General features: G+C 37.4%; 3 protein-coding genes and 2 pseudogenes across 3 annotated transcripts; all 5 read right to left on the bottom strand.

The window, feature by feature from the left end:
- Positions 1-139: 139 nt before the first annotated feature.
- LOC129373816 (complement C1q-like protein 3) lies at positions 140-1,243 on the bottom strand (annotated as a pseudogene).
- A 1,146-nt stretch (positions 1,244-2,389) lies between these two features.
- On the bottom strand, positions 2,390-3,464 carry LOC129373982 (complement C1q-like protein 2). The gene is made up of 3 exons (XM_055052164.1): positions 3,129-3,464; positions 2,904-3,038; positions 2,390-2,801 (listed from the first exon to the last, which is right to left on the bottom strand). The coding sequence occupies exons 1-3, from the start codon at positions 3,382-3,384 to the stop codon at positions 2,515-2,517; spliced, it is 678 nt and encodes a 225-aa protein (XP_054908139.1). The 5' UTR covers positions 3,385-3,464; the 3' UTR covers positions 2,390-2,514.
- A 2,275-nt stretch (positions 3,465-5,739) lies between these two features.
- On the bottom strand, positions 5,740-6,988 carry LOC129373978 (complement C1q-like protein 4; annotated as a pseudogene).
- Positions 6,989-7,124: 136 nt separating this feature from the next.
- si:ch73-141c7.1 (coenzyme Q-binding protein COQ10 homolog, mitochondrial) lies at positions 7,125-10,091 on the bottom strand. Its single transcript, XM_055052194.1, has 5 exons — positions 9,336-10,091; positions 8,890-9,042; positions 8,528-8,720; positions 8,260-8,361; positions 7,125-7,749 (listed from the first exon to the last, which is right to left on the bottom strand). The coding sequence occupies exons 1-5, from the start codon at positions 9,452-9,454 to the stop codon at positions 7,582-7,584; spliced, it is 735 nt and encodes a 244-aa protein (XP_054908169.1). The 5' UTR covers positions 9,455-10,091; the 3' UTR covers positions 7,125-7,581.
- Positions 10,092-10,209: 118 nt separating this feature from the next.
- hsd17b1 (hydroxysteroid (17-beta) dehydrogenase 1) lies at positions 10,210-15,571 on the bottom strand. Its single transcript, XM_055052193.1, has 7 exons — positions 15,423-15,571; positions 14,470-14,610; positions 14,101-14,262; positions 13,838-14,017; positions 13,640-13,733; positions 13,333-13,516; positions 10,210-12,202 (listed from the first exon to the last, which is right to left on the bottom strand). The coding sequence occupies exons 2-7, from the start codon at positions 14,570-14,572 to the stop codon at positions 12,047-12,049; spliced, it is 879 nt and encodes a 292-aa protein (XP_054908168.1). The 5' UTR covers positions 14,573-14,610; positions 15,423-15,571; the 3' UTR covers positions 10,210-12,046.
- Positions 15,572-15,878: the final 307 nt, after the last annotated feature.

Raw genomic sequence — 15,878 nt, 5'->3', positions numbered from 1 at the left:
AAAGAGCACTCTTATTTGTTGCTTAGTCTATAACTGAAGACTATGCAATATATTCAATCTAGCAGATAAAATACAAATTTACACATTTATACAAAATGACATTTGTAATAAAAATTATTTGTACACATCATGCTAATTTTCTAAATAAAATAATACATTTTCTGTGAAAAAGTACAGAATCATATTGGGATGCATAGGGATGGTATGCATCACATGAGGAAGAGCAGGAAGCCGCTGGATGTATTATAGTGCATCCCGTCATCATAGATGGCCCTGTTTGGCTCCAGCTGCACGTACACCTCGTCTCCCACTTTCAGCAACTGCGTTGCTTCCACTGTCGTTAATGTCAGTCACAATGGTGTCCCACACAGATGTCAACCATTCACTGTTCTTCACGAGGCTCAGAACCGAGCGGGAGCAGGAGTCATGTTGTTGAACATCAAGAACCGAAAGAAGTACATTCCACTGACTATTGCTGTGAAAATACCTACAAAATATGAAGAGTTACAGGAACTGAAATAAGAAATGCAACCCGTTGATTTGATTAGTTTGTTTTCCTTTCTTTGCACACATTAATTCCTAATGCTGTACACACCTGTTGATGGATTATAGCAGTTCCCTGTGTTGGAAAAAACCTTTCTGTGCGTTAGTGGGGTAGCAGTCGTAACAGGTCCTATGTTTCCAGAGCAGGGGAGAGCTGCAGAAAAAGCCACTCGAGGAGCACCTGAGGATATCAAAATAACAGATTGGAAACTTGACAGGAAGTAACTATATTTTATTATAACTTTGATAAATGTATTACCTTGAGTGAGGCTCCGCAACTCTTGAACTTCTTGTTTTGCAGCCTCGTTTCCATAGTTGTGGGGTAGATGTTGCAGCAGCTGGCTGAGCCTCCAATAGGACAAATTTCCTCATCATTCCCTGGACCAGAATGACAAAGGCTGAACATTAACATCAGAACAATAACCTTCTTCATGTTTGTTGCTTTTGAGCTTCTGCACCACTCCACAAATGTCTCCACCTTTTGATCACATGTGAATGTAATATTGTGTAAAAGTAGGTCAGGACTCCTGTGTGCATGGTAACATAGAATTTCAGATATATGCTGTTCTGCTTAAGCTAAGTTGCTGAAATTAAAGAAATGGTGAAGGTCAAAAACTCTCACGACTATATTTTCATTGAAATTTATTTGCTAAACCCGAGCCACTTTACCATTTTGTTGTTCTTTTGATCTTTGCCACATTTGATCTGCTATTTATTAACTTGGCCAGCATGTCAAGTACTGTTTATCTCTGAATAAAGGTGTGACTGTTTATAAAACCAACATAGAAGCATGATCAAGGTTTTGTTGTCCCAAAAACCAGTTTTGAAGGTGTAACTTCCTCCAACAAGAGAGAGTTCAGTCTAAAATAGACATAGCACACAAGAAAAACTGCTAAATTTCTCTAATTGTAGCAATTCACTACATGATAACTGAATTATCATGTAATTAATAAAAAATGATAAAAATACTAAGTAACTAAAAACTGTCTTTTGAAATATATTTGAAAAAGAATAACACAATTTATTTTTATTTTATTGGTTCATGTTTATAATTTTTACATTATTTAAAGAATGCAGCTATGTTAGAAAATATTTTTAAACTGTTTCTTTTTGATATACTATAAAAAAACAATTTGATAACAAACCATAATAGTTATTTATTAGTCTATTAAAACACGAAAGGGTAAAGGTTCTGAGAGTGTACAAATAGCACCAACACCAGATGTGTCACTCCTCTTATTTCTTACTGTAGAATATCCTGATCCAGAGGTGTTGTGGCTGTGTGGAGATGAACCTGTCGTAGAATCATCCAGTCCAGATAGCGTACGATGATGATGGATGCTGCACCCTGACTCTTTCAAAAGTTGGAGCACAGAATGCAAATGTTTACTTCTGCAGTGCAAAAAATGACCACGGAGATATATTGTGCACCACTAAACTAACAGTTCTATTATAGAGTCAATATTTGCAAAGAGCAACTGTACAGACATGAGGATCTTTGTTGCCGTGAATATGTATGGTGAAGAAGCCAAATGAGGAAAGTTCTGATGATGCAATTAAAAGAGAATGACATACTTGAACTATTCAGTTAAGTATAACTAGTTTCAACATTTCTTTTTTTCTTTCCTACAAATATCAACTTCAGTTGTTTAGATGTTTCCAAGTACTTCTCTGCTGCAGTTTTTTGTTGATGCTTTTTGATTGATTCATTTTTATGACTCATTACAGTTAAAATCTATCTGGAAAATACCCCAATTATTTATTACTGAAGATATTTTAAATGCTATTTAATGAGGTCACTTATGCAGATAAAACACAATTTTACACCCACACAAAATGCAGTATTTCTGATTAATTTATTTCATCAAGCATTTCCAACACAAATTATGCTCATTTGAACATTGAAAAAAGAAACTTCCTTCATTCTGAAATAATAAAGAATCATGCTGGCATGCAGAGCTGTTGTATGGATCATATTGTAAAAAGCAGGAAGCCACTGAAAGTGTTGTAATTCATGTTGTCGTCATAGACGAGCCTGTTTGGCTGCAGCTGCACGAACACGTTGTCTCCCACTTTCAGAGGGATGACCACAGCGTTGCTGCCCATGTCGTTGATGTCAGACCCATTGGTGTCCCACACAGACGTCAGCCGTTCGCTGTTCTTCATGAGGCTCACAACCGAGTTGGGAGGAGAAGCCAAGTTGTTGAACATTGAGAAGCGAAAAAAGTACATTCCACTGACCATCGCTGTGAAAATACCTGTGAAAACATGAAGGATTAGAAGAACTGAAAGGAATACACCAATTTATATAAATTTGACTGTTCCTGTTTTTGTATATGTCTTCCTAATGGTGTACACACCTGTTGAAGGATTATAGCTATTGCCTGTGTTGGAGAAAACTTTTTTGTACTGCAATGGGGTAGCAGTGGTAAAAGGTCCTATGTTTCCAAAACCAGAATCCATGAGAGCTGCTGAAAAAGCCACTTGAGGAGAGCCTGAAACATCAAAAACATCAGAAATACATTGGAAAACTGGACATGCAGTAATTATATTTCATTGTAAAGCTGAAAAATTTATTACTTTACCTCCAGTGAGGCTCCGTAACTCCAGAACTTCTTTTTCAGTGTTTTGCAGCCTGGTCTCCAGAAAAGTAATTTTTTCTGCTAAGTTTACAACTTTCTCCCCCAGTTCTCCCACTTTTTGAGTTACAGATGAGAGACAGCAGATGTTACAGCAGCCAACAGAGTCTGCACCCTGACAGGCCTTGACTTTTTCCTTATCAGGTCCAGAATCAGAAAGGCAGATGCCAAAAGCTAGCATCAGAAAAACAATCTTCTTCATGTTTGTTGCTTTTTAGTTTCTGCTTCTCTCCTCACACGTCTCCAACCTTTTATGCCTGATGACTGCATGGTACAGTGAGCAAAAGTAGCTTACTACTCTTGTCCCCGCCTCTTAACGCCACCTCAGTGGTATCTACCTGTGCTTTAATCAAAAATGTTAACATAGAAATTCAGATATTCTGTCTGCTTAAATTAACTCTTAACTGTTCAAGAAAAAGCTGAAGACTAAGAAATCTTAAAATGTTATTTTCATTTAGGTTTTTTCAATTTAAACACAAGCCACATTTCCATCCTTTTTGTCATTATCTCCATATTTACCTAATCAGCAAGTTATGCTCTCCTTAGATACATGGATCTAAGTTGTAACAGGAGGTAAAATCAACATAGGAGTATGATCAAGGCTCTGTTGTCCCAAAAACCAGTTTTGAAGGTGCAACTTCCACAAATAAGAGAGTTGAATCTATAATATGTATAACAACCTGGTGAAAACGCTCCATTTCCTTCACTATAAAAATTTATTTATTTTATTTATCACATTTATGATCAGCTCACATGACATTGCAACTGAAGTCTACATGAAGGTACTGTAATTAATAAAAAAAGGACTTGCAGTAAGAGATAAAAATACTAAGTAACTAAAAATTGTCTTTTGAAATATATTCAAAAAAAGATAATTTCTTTTTATTTTACTGGTTCATGTCTGTAATTGTTGCATTATTTGAAGAGGGCAGCAGTGATAGAAAAACAAGCTATTTTAAACTGTTTCTTTTTAATGTACTATTAAAAATAAACAATTTGATGACAACCAATTTAGTCACTTGTAAGTGTGCTCAAACTTTATTAGATGCTAAAGCTTCACCTGCTTTTGAAGGTGTAAAAAAGCACCAACACCAGATGTCTCACTCCTCTTGTATTTTACTGCACAATTTTCTGCTCCAGTGGTGGTGTGGTTATATGGAGATGAACTGGTAGAAGAATCGTTCACTGTCCAGATAAGTACGATGAACGATGGTTGATGTACCCTCATTCTTTCAAAGGTTGGTGAAGAGAACGCAAATGTTTACACCTGCAGGGCAACCAATGATCACAGGAAGATCTTGTGTACTGCTAACCTAACACTTTTATAATAGAGACAATAATATATTGTGAATAGAGGAATTTTCCAGTTATAATGACATTTAGTGCCTTTGAAGTGTCCAGGAATTATAAAATATGATGCAAGATGTTTTAAGTTTAAAATTTATCTCAATTAAAAGATAACTTTTTGACAAACATATCCTGTTATATCTGCAGATCTGTAGACAATCGAGACGAAATCAAAGCCATGAGAGGAGTTTCCCAAAAAGATAGACACTGTCTCTCTATGGTGCAGACACACAACTTCCCATATTTGGTTTCATTACTCGCACAAGGCCTTCATTGTTCTCAGGCCTATCTTATCTGGATTACAGCTCTTATCTTTTCTGAGGCCTTGAACAATAACGAGACCCAATCTGCTATCAAACACCACAACATGAATAAGATTCTATTTTGATCTGGGTGAAGAATCAACCGTAAAACTTGTGAAAGAGGAAGATTATGATCATTGAAGACTATGGTCATAGTCTTCCACTTTCACAAGTCTTCCATTGCCATAGTCTATAACAGGTATGACCAGTGTAATGCCTATAACACTTGTAAAAGTCTTCCAGTGTTATAGATATAAGTCAAAAACATTTCACTCTTACAAACAACAACAAAAAATACACACCAAAAAGAGAAATCAGACAACATTCAAAGGTGCAAAGTTCTTCTTTTTTAAAAACTAAACAATTTCTTACATTTGTTACGGCAAAAGAATAGAGAACCCATTCCACAACCACCAACAAATAAAAGTGCTTTATTTGTTGGTGGTTGTTCTATTTCATATTGCCCAGCTTTTACAGCATTACAGCCTGAACCACTGCTAAATAAAAGGGGAGGAGAAACAAATTCTGTATTTACATGCATATAGTCTTGACTACAATAGATCTCAAAACAAAAGAAGTTTTTTTATATATTTACATCCAACAACTCCTAGTCATCCTCCCTCCCTGTAGTCAATATTTTTTTTCCCATGGAGGCTGACTGATTCTTGTCAGAACTGCTTATGGATGCCTTTCCATGGCCAACGCATGTCGAGGTGAGCTCAGAGAGAATAGAGTGATGAAAAATACATGTTATAGCTTAATAAATATACAAACTCATTCGTGTTTAAACCCTTCCCCAAATATGTCCACACCAATGAAAATGAATACTCTTGATTTAAAATTCTCAAAAAGGTCAACGTTATCTACGAAATATATTGCAAAACAGAAATTTGCACACTACCACAAAGTGAGGTATTTCTGATTTATTTAATTTTAAAACATTGTTGACAGAGTATGATTTACAACTACCTTTATTGTGAGACAATGAAGAATCATGCTGGCATGCAGAGCTGTTGTATGGATCATATTGTAAAAAGCAGGAAGCCACTGAAAGTGTTGTAATTCATGCTGTCGTCATAGACGAGCCTGTTTGGCTGCAGCTGCACGAACACGTTGTCTCCCACTTTCAGAGGGATGACCACAGCGTTGCTGCCCATGTCGTTGATGTCAGACCCATTGGTGTCCCACAGACGTCAGCCGTTCGCTGTTCTTCATGAGGCTCACAACCGAGTTGGGAGGAGAAGCCAAGTTGTTGAACATTGAGAAGCGAAAAAAGTACATTCCACTGACCATCGCTGTGAAAATACCTGTGAAAACATGAAGGATTAGAAGAACTGAAAGGAATACACCAATTTATATAAATTTGACTGTTCCTGTTTTTGTATGTTTTCCTAATGGTGTACACACCTGTTGAAGGATTATAGCTATTGCCTGTGTTGGAGAAAACTTTTTTGTACTGCAATGGGGTAGCAGTGGTAAAAGGTCCTATGTTTCCATAACCAGAATCCATGAGAGCTGCTGAAAGCCACTTGAGGAGAGCCTGAAACATCAAAAACATCAGAAATACATTGGAAAACTGGACATGCAGTAATTATATTTCATTGTAAAGCTGAAAAATGTATTACTTTACCTCCAGTGAGGCTCCGTAACTCCAGAACTTCTTTTTCAGTGTTTTGCAGCCTGGTCTCCAGAAAAGTTATTTTTTCTGCTAAGTTTACAACTTTCTCCCCCAGTTCTCCCACTTTTTGAGTTACAGATGAGAGACAGCAGATGTTACAGCAGCTAGTTGAGCCTGCAACCTGACAGACTCTGTCATTCTCATCAGGTCCAGAATCAGAAAAACAGAATCCAAATGCTAGGATCAGAATAACAATCTTCTTCATGTTTGCTGCTTTTGAGTCTCTGCTCCTCTCCTCACACGTCTCCAACCTTTTATGGCTGCAGATGTTGCGCAAAAGCAGAAAATCCTGGAACTGCTGCCTTTGTTTTTGATGTCATATTGACAGATTTTTGGAAAACCCCACTAAAATTCTAACACTTTCCTACCACAGAAGGTAATTTACAAAGAAATGTGTCAAATTATTGTGCTGGTCAGTCTGAAGAACGTCTTAATATATAGTTCTTGTTATAAGGTCTAGATGTCAAGGTTTTTTCCACTTTAAAACAAAAGATAGAAAGAAAGTAATACACACACACTTTGAGAATATTTTCAAAAACAAAACCCAACCTCTTACCAAGTATATATATCTTTGTGTTCAAATACTAACTAGTTGGGAGAGAGAGGTCAACAGCACCCTGGGGGTCATTGTGCAACTGTTCCTGTAAGCAGATGTTTTCCCCTTTTCTTTGAATGCTTAGTTAAATGATAAAGATTACAAATACGATAACCTGACCTTTGTTTCTATACTGGCATCTTGCTTTGATCAGTCACTGGGCAACAAACAACAGTTTTAGTTACTCTACAAGAAATCGGAATCAACTCTCAAAGCAATTTTATTTAACAAAAACTTTTATTTGATGTATTATTACTGTCAGCAAAATAAATAAATATGTACAGACATATAAATAAATTATAATTTGGCTCAAAATAAATACAGTTTGAGTATGTTCAATTTACATATCAATAAAATATATAGGTGCGTGCAAACAGGAGAACTGGTCTCAGATGAGAGTCAAGTATTGACTGTAGTGAAAGCAGCATGATTGCTTGGTTTTGGTAGTAGCCCGGGAGGATAAGGACACTGCAGAGGTCAGAGGTGGTTGCTAATAGCTGCACGACTCATCAAGGAAGCGACTGGCTTGTTTCTGTAAAGAGTCGCTGCATGGGACTCGAAGGCACTGACCATTTTCTTTACAACTTCGTCAAAGAATACAGAGGCCAGCTGAGAGTGCAGCAGAGACTTGAACTCAAAGGACACCTGCAGGAGACAGAAAAATCCAAATGTTCAAGAGTTAAAAATAACAAATGATCACAAAAATCTGCATCCTTGGCATATTTGAATGATATTTAGGCTTCGGAAGTTCAGGACTATAGTGCTTAACACTTCGGGTTGAAATTGAACTAGATTTTGGTTAATCTTGGTGTAATCTGTGCCAACATTGAGTTTAAACTCCTGTCAGCAGCTCCTTAATACGTTACGTTTACTGCTGCTGCATTCTCACACAACACCAGCACGATGCACTACACTAAATTTAGAGCATAATGAGATTTCATTCAACACTTCCTCTCAGTCAGTAATCCATTCACAACAGTACGGAAAGAATCGATCAAAAGTAAGACTCTAACGAATGGAGTCTGATCTATTAATTTCTTCTCTTGAAATCAATATCTTCGCGCTTTTAAACATTTATAGCCAGTATGGCAATTTTCTGGTCTTTGCTTAACTCACCAAGAAGAAGAATTATCTTATTCACAGAAAAGTACTTACAAAGAAATCTACTTTGCAGGAGCCTGGAAGGTCTTTGGCTCCAGGGGAAAACCTCCACACCGTTTCAAGATGGCTGAAGAGTGATCCATCAGAGCACACCGCCTGATTTGGACACCAGCAATGTGTAAATGCTAAAAGTTAACAAGCTGATCACTACACTCACGAGAGTTACTAAACAAAAAGCATTTTGCATTGCATTATAACTGTAAATTAATGAAGATTTAAAAACATTTTAAGCTATAAAATCCCAGTCAATCCAAGGACTTACTCTAACTTGATGGTTAGGAACAAAAGTGAGCTCAGATGTATATCGCTCGGTGATGGGAGGGAAACCAATTTCAAGCTCTGCCCGAACGTTTCCCTTCGGTCCCTTCAGGATTCGAGACTTCTTGCACCAGGGAACAAAATACTTGTACTCCTCTACTTTGGCCACCACCTGGTACATCTCTTCTGGAGTGTACCTGGACACACAGTTACATGGAAAATGATCAAATTAATGGAAATCTTTCTTTTAGAATATTTCCTGGTTTTGATACAGATACAAAATAATAGATGCATCAAGATTATTGTTTTTTTTGTGTGTTATTATTATTACTATGATTATTGCAAACTGTTTAAATTGGTACTCACTGCAATATCCTGCTCTCCGTGTACTCCATCCTGCGGGTGCTGATGGGAGCAGCCAGGTTGAAGAAGGTGCACCTGGTTGTCCTCAGGGGGGATGCAGGGCAGAGCTGAAGGCTGGCTCTCCTTTCTGTCAGGATCCCACAAGAGCCCAAGTGTCTAAAGTGGAAGAAAACGTGTATTTCTGAGTCTGTGGCTAATACTGCAGAATAACTCCTTAGAGGATATTTACTTATTTCATTTATTCAACAGAGTGAACCAAAAACTGAAAAAACTCGCTTTAATTAGAATCTAATGTATGCTTTGAATTATTTAAAGAAAAGGTTATTTAAGCTCCTTTTTGCACTTTCTATTTAATTAAGGAACAATATTTAACAAAAAGAAAATGAATGCTTAGGAGGAGCAGAGTGAACAGATTTGAAGGAATCTCGAGTGGGAAAAGTCGGACCCACCTAAAGTGCGCTCTTCTGCTGTTTCCACGTCCAGCCTTTAACAGTGTGCCGTCCTTCATATCCACCAGCGCCTTAAACAGCAGAGAAGTCGTTCTTTTGGTCATTCTGTATTTTTCCATCAAAAACCTCGTTTCACAAACTAGCCGGTTAAACCATGCCAGCAGCTGCTGCGCGAGGGCTTTATACTCACTATAGGGGCGTGGCTATGCCACCAAATAAGGAAATATATTACGTAATGCTCTCCGTCATCGGCATTGACCAATCAAAATACGCATCGGTGGTTTTTAAACGATACATTTTAAAAAGGTGGATATGCACAGATATTCCAAAACTAGTTATACAAAAACAGTTTCAATGTTTTTGCAGCATAATGTAAGACTGTCTAAGATAAACTTTATCTTTGAATATATATGTATGAGTAATTTATATGAAAAGGAGAAGAAAAATGTCAAAATAATTAAAAAAATAAGTCACTTCTTTTGCTAGTGCTTTGCCTTTTTTACCCTAGGGAGCCTGGCAAAATACGATTTTTTTTGTTTGTTTGTTTAAATGTTGCCGACTTATGAATGTAATCTATGCACAGTTGGTCTGCTTATTAGATTTTTGATTTTTAATTTACAGTAAAACATTTTAAACTGAAATAAAAGCTGTTTTTATCGTCATAAACTGTCAATCACAAAATTTAAGCTGCTTGAACTAAATCATGTAGGAGATAAAAAAAAAAAAAAAACTTGAATGTACCAACAAAGGATACAAAAACTGGTTCATTTTTTCATACTTTGACACTTATCTCATACGATACACTGTGACGTTACTGTCCCTGCATATGGTAGTGGTTAGCTATCATTGAGAATGTATAAACAATGCAATGAAACAGAATGTGACAAAACCTTTATTGTAATATACTCTTCCAAACTCAACCAACCAATATCCCGCCCTGGATATAAAATTAATTTGGTCATTAAATACCTCGGTTCAGATACAAAACTGTTAGGGATAAAGAGATTTGAAGTAAGACTATTTCAGGATATTTGTAGCAATAGTCTAATAGTAAAGATCAAAAACTCATCGGTTTGCCTTTAATCTACATACATAATTACCTAAATCCAATAAAAAAAAGAAAAAGCAGGAAATAGATAACTGCAACTAAATCATCTGGCGTTTGGAATCCAGTGTATGAATGGCATTTAAAGAATTTTCCACTCTGGACAGAATGAAAGTCCAGCAGGTCAATGACCTGTACACGATGAACCTGGACTCTGATACGACGCAGCAGTAAAGGTCACAAAACTGATTGGAGTAATAATTAAACCAGACAAAAAAAATAAAAAATAAGGAAGCACTCAAGCATTTGATTTATTAAAAAATATCTTGAAAAAAATGTTGTGAAGTCATCTCACCAGACCAAATGTGAAAATTATTTGTACTTGCAGCACCCTTAAATCCCAGTAATACAGATCCACATAATACATTGTATTCTAAAGAGCTCACATGTCTGTGCTTTTGTCTTAAAGGGTTGCGAACTAACATGGCCAACTTGTTGAATCCAAAAAAAGGATCCTCAGAAAGGAATTAGAGCACCTGATCAGGAAAGGATTTGAGAGTCTCAGTGAGGCATGTCAAAAAATAGGTCAGATACGCAAGCCGTGGATGTACAGACAAGATAACCCGTCTCATGTCAGAAGAGGACAAGCTAATCCCCTTACTGAATTAAACATTACAGAGTGAATGACTGTCCACTGAGACTTTGATCCATGAAACTTTGTGCAACAATTTAATGCCTCAGCATTTTGTTCAAATATACCTTAAAATCAGTAAATTTCAGATTAGACAAATATTTGGAAACATTTGTCTTCTAATCCAGCTAGATTCTTGCTGAAAGAGAAAGGAGTTGCAGGAACCCTTTGTTTTACATATCTTTGATTAAAAGTTCAATTGGATTTCTTTGTGCTGTGTTTGCTTTGGCTGATGTCGTGTCACAGGCCTATCACTAAGTACACTGCACATCTCATGATGCAATGCAGTCTGTTTCTTTGCTCCCATATTTGTGCTTTTAGTGTAACTGACATGAATGCATATATATATATATATATAACACCAACAAAGGATATCCCAGTTTGGCTGGGATATCCTTTGCTTTTAAAGTTTAAAACTGCAAAATGCACACATGCAAATACACATATATACACATGCATAACTTTGTACTTATGTGTGGATATTAATATAATGTGACACCCAATAATTATTCCAGGTTTTGGGTCTTTACATAGACCATCATTCAGCCAGTTCTTGCTTTAAAATGGGACAGTTTTTTTCCATGCGTTAAAAATAGCAAACTAAAGTTACATAGCTACATTTTTAGAAAATTTTTTGTTTCAACAATCTAATGCAAGAGCCTGGCATGAAGCACCGCAATCTCAGAGAAAATATGGAATGTGAGATAAAAGCTTTGTTGAAATAAACTAATGCAAAGGTTGTGGAATAACTTAAAACAATATATGTAATCCTTATCAAATATTACTCCACAAGCAATAACTCTTAGACAAATATAGAATGTGGAGTTGCATTTTTTTGTAAACTCCTCTTACAAAACTCACTTCATCACCTTTGCCCCAAAAGCTAAAATTAGAAAACCAAACACTATTCTTTTCACTTAGGCCAAAGTTTGCAGATAAAGTGGCTGCTTGAATGAAAAAGCAACATTTCTGCAGTTATTGGTCCTCATCTGCAAAAATGATCTTGCTCATAGCTTTGATGTATTCCATTCCATCTGGTTCTGTGACCTTCTGTTTGGTAACAGGTGGCATGACATTGCTGGTGAAGTATCTGAATGCAGGACTGGTGGAATGAATGGCATCTAGAAATACCTAGAGGAAAAGAAAAACAAAGATATGAGGAAGAAATAAGTCCCTACACAACTGCAAGTGAAGAGGGTTTTACAGAATTATTTTAAAAATGTAACAGCAACTTTCCTTTTAAAGAATTCGATTGTTTATCGAACCTGCAGCTATTCCACTTCTAAATGTCTTCATTTAAAAAACTTACTTTTATTGGAAATATGAAAAGTACATTTTCTTCAATTGTTTGTATAACATGTAAAGTATTCCCTTTCTTTATGTGAAGCTCATTGTATTTTTACACTGCTGGAACGTAGAAAGGATTGAGAAATAAAGATGTAGGTCTCCTCTGTTTTCAAGGTTTCAAAGATCTTGTCAAAATCTTTGAAGAGTAACAATGCTGCTGATCGGAGCCAGAAAGGTGGGCAAAAAGCATCTGCGAGAAGTATAGAAAGATAGATATTTATATAAGAGTCTGAGGTTATTAAAGAGGAATTTTTACTGTGTGGACAGTCAGTGAAAGACAGGAAATCAGCATAGGACTCCGCTATCTTGGCTTAATGACAAGATGTGAGCAGAGAAGCACAAACTTGATTCAGGGCAGTTCTCAATCAAGGAACAACTGTTTCAGAGTTTTGCCTCTTGGGAAATGCCACATCTCCATCGGAACACGAGCCACTAGATTTAAAAGTTATTTTTATCCAAGTGCTATTTGGAACAGAACGCCAAATGAGACTTTTATAGTGCAATTTTATGGTGCGGCTGTCTATCGGCTGTGTGATGTGATTTAATTTTATTGCCGTTTCACACCATGTAATTCATTTTATAATGCATTGTTTGGTTTTCCTGGTGTGTCGGTCTTGTTTAACATCTGTCGTTGTAAATCATGCAGTGATAAAGGTATTTGATTTTGAGTGATTTTTAGCTTCTTTCTTGGCTGCTGGAGAAATTGCTCACAGCAGACAGGAGAGAAAAAAAACTTTCAGTGAGCCACACTTTCAAAGTGTTTTTTTTTAAAAAGAAAACTCCACTGTAACATCCTTTTTATGTCAAAACCATGCTTACAACAATTGTATGTATGGGTCTAGCTTTGAGACTAAAGAATTGTACATATGGCATCTTCAGCTTTTTAGATGTGTTAATGAGAAAAAACTGCTCACCTCAACAATATCTTCAGTGTCCTGTGCAGCATTTTGGAAAACCATGCTGCAGTGTTCCAGGTATTTTTCATACAGGCTGAGCGTTCGGCCATCAACCTGTTGAAGGGATGAATCCCCGAGCTCTGCCTTCTGCAGGTTAATCAAGAAGTCACTGTTGACCGGACCACACTCAATGAGACTGACTCTGGAAAAAAGGAACAAAACATACAACTCAGATTATCCTTATGTAAATGTACGGTTATTGAACAATATTTTTTTTATTTTCAGTATTTCTGTCAGGAGTGGCGATGTGGCCATTAAAACTTACTGTATGTTAAAGTGTTGCAGGAGGACAGCCAGACTCTCACATGCACCTTCAATTGCAAACTTGCTGGCACAGTAGACCTCATTAAAAGGAAGACCTGTGAGGGCATTAGAGTGTGTTATTTAGGAAATGTTAAGCATAAGCTAACAAAAATTGAAGTAACTTGACATTTGTAATCCCTTTTTCAGTTGATTATCTCACCATGAAGCCCTCCAGTGCTGCCCGTGATCAGAATCCGGCCCTGACCTTGAGCTTTCATTCCTGACAAGAACACCTGCATGGTCTGGATGGTGCCAAGAAGGTTGACCTCCAGAATATGCCTCATTGTGTCTAAGGACTGAGCCTCCAGGGGTCCCATCAAACCCACACCGGCATTACACACTGTAAATGAAGAAAACGAGGCAATTATGTGAAAACTGAAAGCAATCCAAACGGAAGGAGATCAGACAGCCACGGGAACAAACCCAGAATGTCCACCCGTTTCTCCACAACTTTGTCTCGTGCTGTCAGGATGGATTGTCTATCAGTCACGTCCATTTGAAGTATTTCCAACGTATCTTGGTGCAGACCTTTTACAGAATCTAAGAGTCGTTCTTTCTTGGCCAGGTTCCTCATGGTGGCATACACTAAAGAGAATTCAACGCCCATGTTTTTAATTTAAACAAAATAACTGTACAGAAAAGTGAGGGATTTGCAAAAAACATAACCATCAAACCTGACAGAGTGACAAGTTATTTATTGCTAACCAGTAGCAAAATGCCTGGCTACATTTTGAGTTACTCTTGTGCAAAAACCTCTCGAGATCACGACTGAAAGATGTCAGCTGTGTTTACCTTTGAACATTTTGCTGGTGTCAGAGGCCAATCGAACAGCCAAGCTGAGTCCGATCCCAGATGAGCATCCTGTGATCAACACAACCTTCTTCTCCATCGACATGCTGGTGTCTTAAAAATGTCCTGGTTGAAAAGGCAGCACTGCAGCAAAGTACAGATGATCAAAGTGAGTCAAACAAAGTGATGGGGGCTGGTTAAAATTCTTCTCAGACCATCAGAAGGCCACACGTTATCAACCACCTGCAGTTCTTTCATTAAATCTCATGTCCTTGTTATTTTGGCTTGTTTTGTTATTTGGAAGGAGATGTGTGGGAAACTGAACCTTGTTTTTTTATGTGCCTTGCTAAAATTTCTGGCCACATCAATAACAATAACAAGAGTACGAGATTATAATGGTCTGAACTCTAAATATTTAAAACAGTTGGATTAACACTGTCATGATCACACTTGCCACTTTAGGCACCAGATGGCAGCATAAGTTCATAATGGCACTCATAGCAAATGTAGGCCTGTCGCGATAAACGATAAATCAATTAATCGCAAGATATTATCGGCTATATCGTTTCTTCCTGCCTTTTTCTCTTACTGTTAATGACACTAAATGAAAAAAGGCTCATCTCCGGTGCTCTCCACTGACCCTCCCTTCCTTATTTCCTTAGTGTAATGCCCAGCGCGCGCTGCACGATCTTATGTCGCGGATTGGCGGCCCATTACCAAAACCTGAGAGACACATTAGCCGACAGAAATCATCGGTAAAACGGTTCGATCGAACCGTGTTGTGTCCAACAATGGACACAAAATAATAAGTCCAGTTCACTAATTTTGAAACCAGACATTAATCAATTCCTTACTACAATCTACCTGCAATGCATGTGGCGAGTGTCAGTCCTGACTGAATGAAAATCATTAGAACCTATTTATGTCACGTTAACGAAGAACAGCTGAAAAGTTACCTGGTTTTCTGGTAGAAATTTCGCTCCAACTCCTCCCCTCGTTATTTATATTTTCTTTGCATGAAATGTTGAATAAACTTTCATGTTGTTTCCGATGTCTGCTGGACTTCGGGTTGCGCCGTGTCAACTGTTCCGAGATTCCCTCCGTGTTTCCCTTTAGAAAGCACAGAGGAGACTCGGCGCTTTCTGATTGGCTACCGGTCACATTCAACAGGTTGGGTCACTCTCCCAGTCTGGACAAATCCTTGATTTAGATCGGAGAGGCCAAGACGATCTACCGTAACACACAAGTGACAATCTCAGATCGAATAATGTTTGTAAGATTGTCGTTCGGAGTAAAAAATCCTGTAGTTTGAACTATTGCATCAGGCAGTCGGATTCGTCTCTATTTAAATCTAATGATTACTGAAGGGCAATATACTATACAGACTTCATAATCTGCACTCTTTTGGTTGA

This window comes from Poeciliopsis prolifica, unplaced genomic scaffold (assembly GCF_027474105.1).
Source record: "Poeciliopsis prolifica strain line A6 unplaced genomic scaffold, Auburn_PproV2 SCAFFOLD034, whole genome shotgun sequence".
Classification (NCBI taxonomy): Eukaryota; Metazoa; Chordata; class Actinopteri; order Cyprinodontiformes; family Poeciliidae; genus Poeciliopsis; species Poeciliopsis prolifica.
The sequence above is the reverse complement of the archived record's forward strand: the minus strand, read 5'-3'. Positions and strand labels throughout refer to the sequence as shown.

Coding starts and splice junctions, on each gene's coding strand:
- LOC129373982 (XM_055052164.1), bottom strand. CDS start 3,384: ATGAAGAAGATTGTTTTTCTGATGCTAGCTTTTGGCATCTGCCTTTCT. Junction 3,039..3,128: donor GTTACGGAGCCTCACTGGAG/GTAAAGTAATAA, acceptor TTGATGTTTCAG/GCTCTCCTCAAGTGGCTTTT. Junction 2,802..2,903: donor TAGCTATAATCCTTCAACAG/GTGTGTACACCA, acceptor ATGTTTTCACAG/GTATTTTCACAGCGATGGTC.
- si:ch73-141c7.1 (XM_055052194.1), bottom strand. CDS start 9,454: ATGGAAAAATACAGAATGACCAAAAGAACGACTTCTCTGCTGTTTAAG. Junction 8,721..8,889: donor ACGGAGAGCAGGATATTGCA/GTGAGTACCAAT, acceptor CTGTGTGTCCAG/GTACACTCCAGAAGAGATGT. Junction 7,750..8,259: donor CCTGCAAAGTAGATTTCTTT/GTAAGTACTTTT, acceptor TGTCTCCTGCAG/GTGTCCTTTGAGTTCAAGTC.
- hsd17b1 (XM_055052193.1), bottom strand. CDS start 14,572: ATGTCGATGGAGAAGAAGGTTGTGTTGATCACAGGATGCTCATCTGGG. Junction 13,517..13,639: donor CTGCAACACTTTAACATACA/GTAAGTTTTAAT, acceptor CCTTTTTTCCAG/AGTCAGTCTCATTGAGTGTG. Junction 12,203..13,332: donor ACACTGAAGATATTGTTGAG/GTGAGCAGTTTT, acceptor CTTTTCCTCTAG/GTATTTCTAGATGCCATTCA.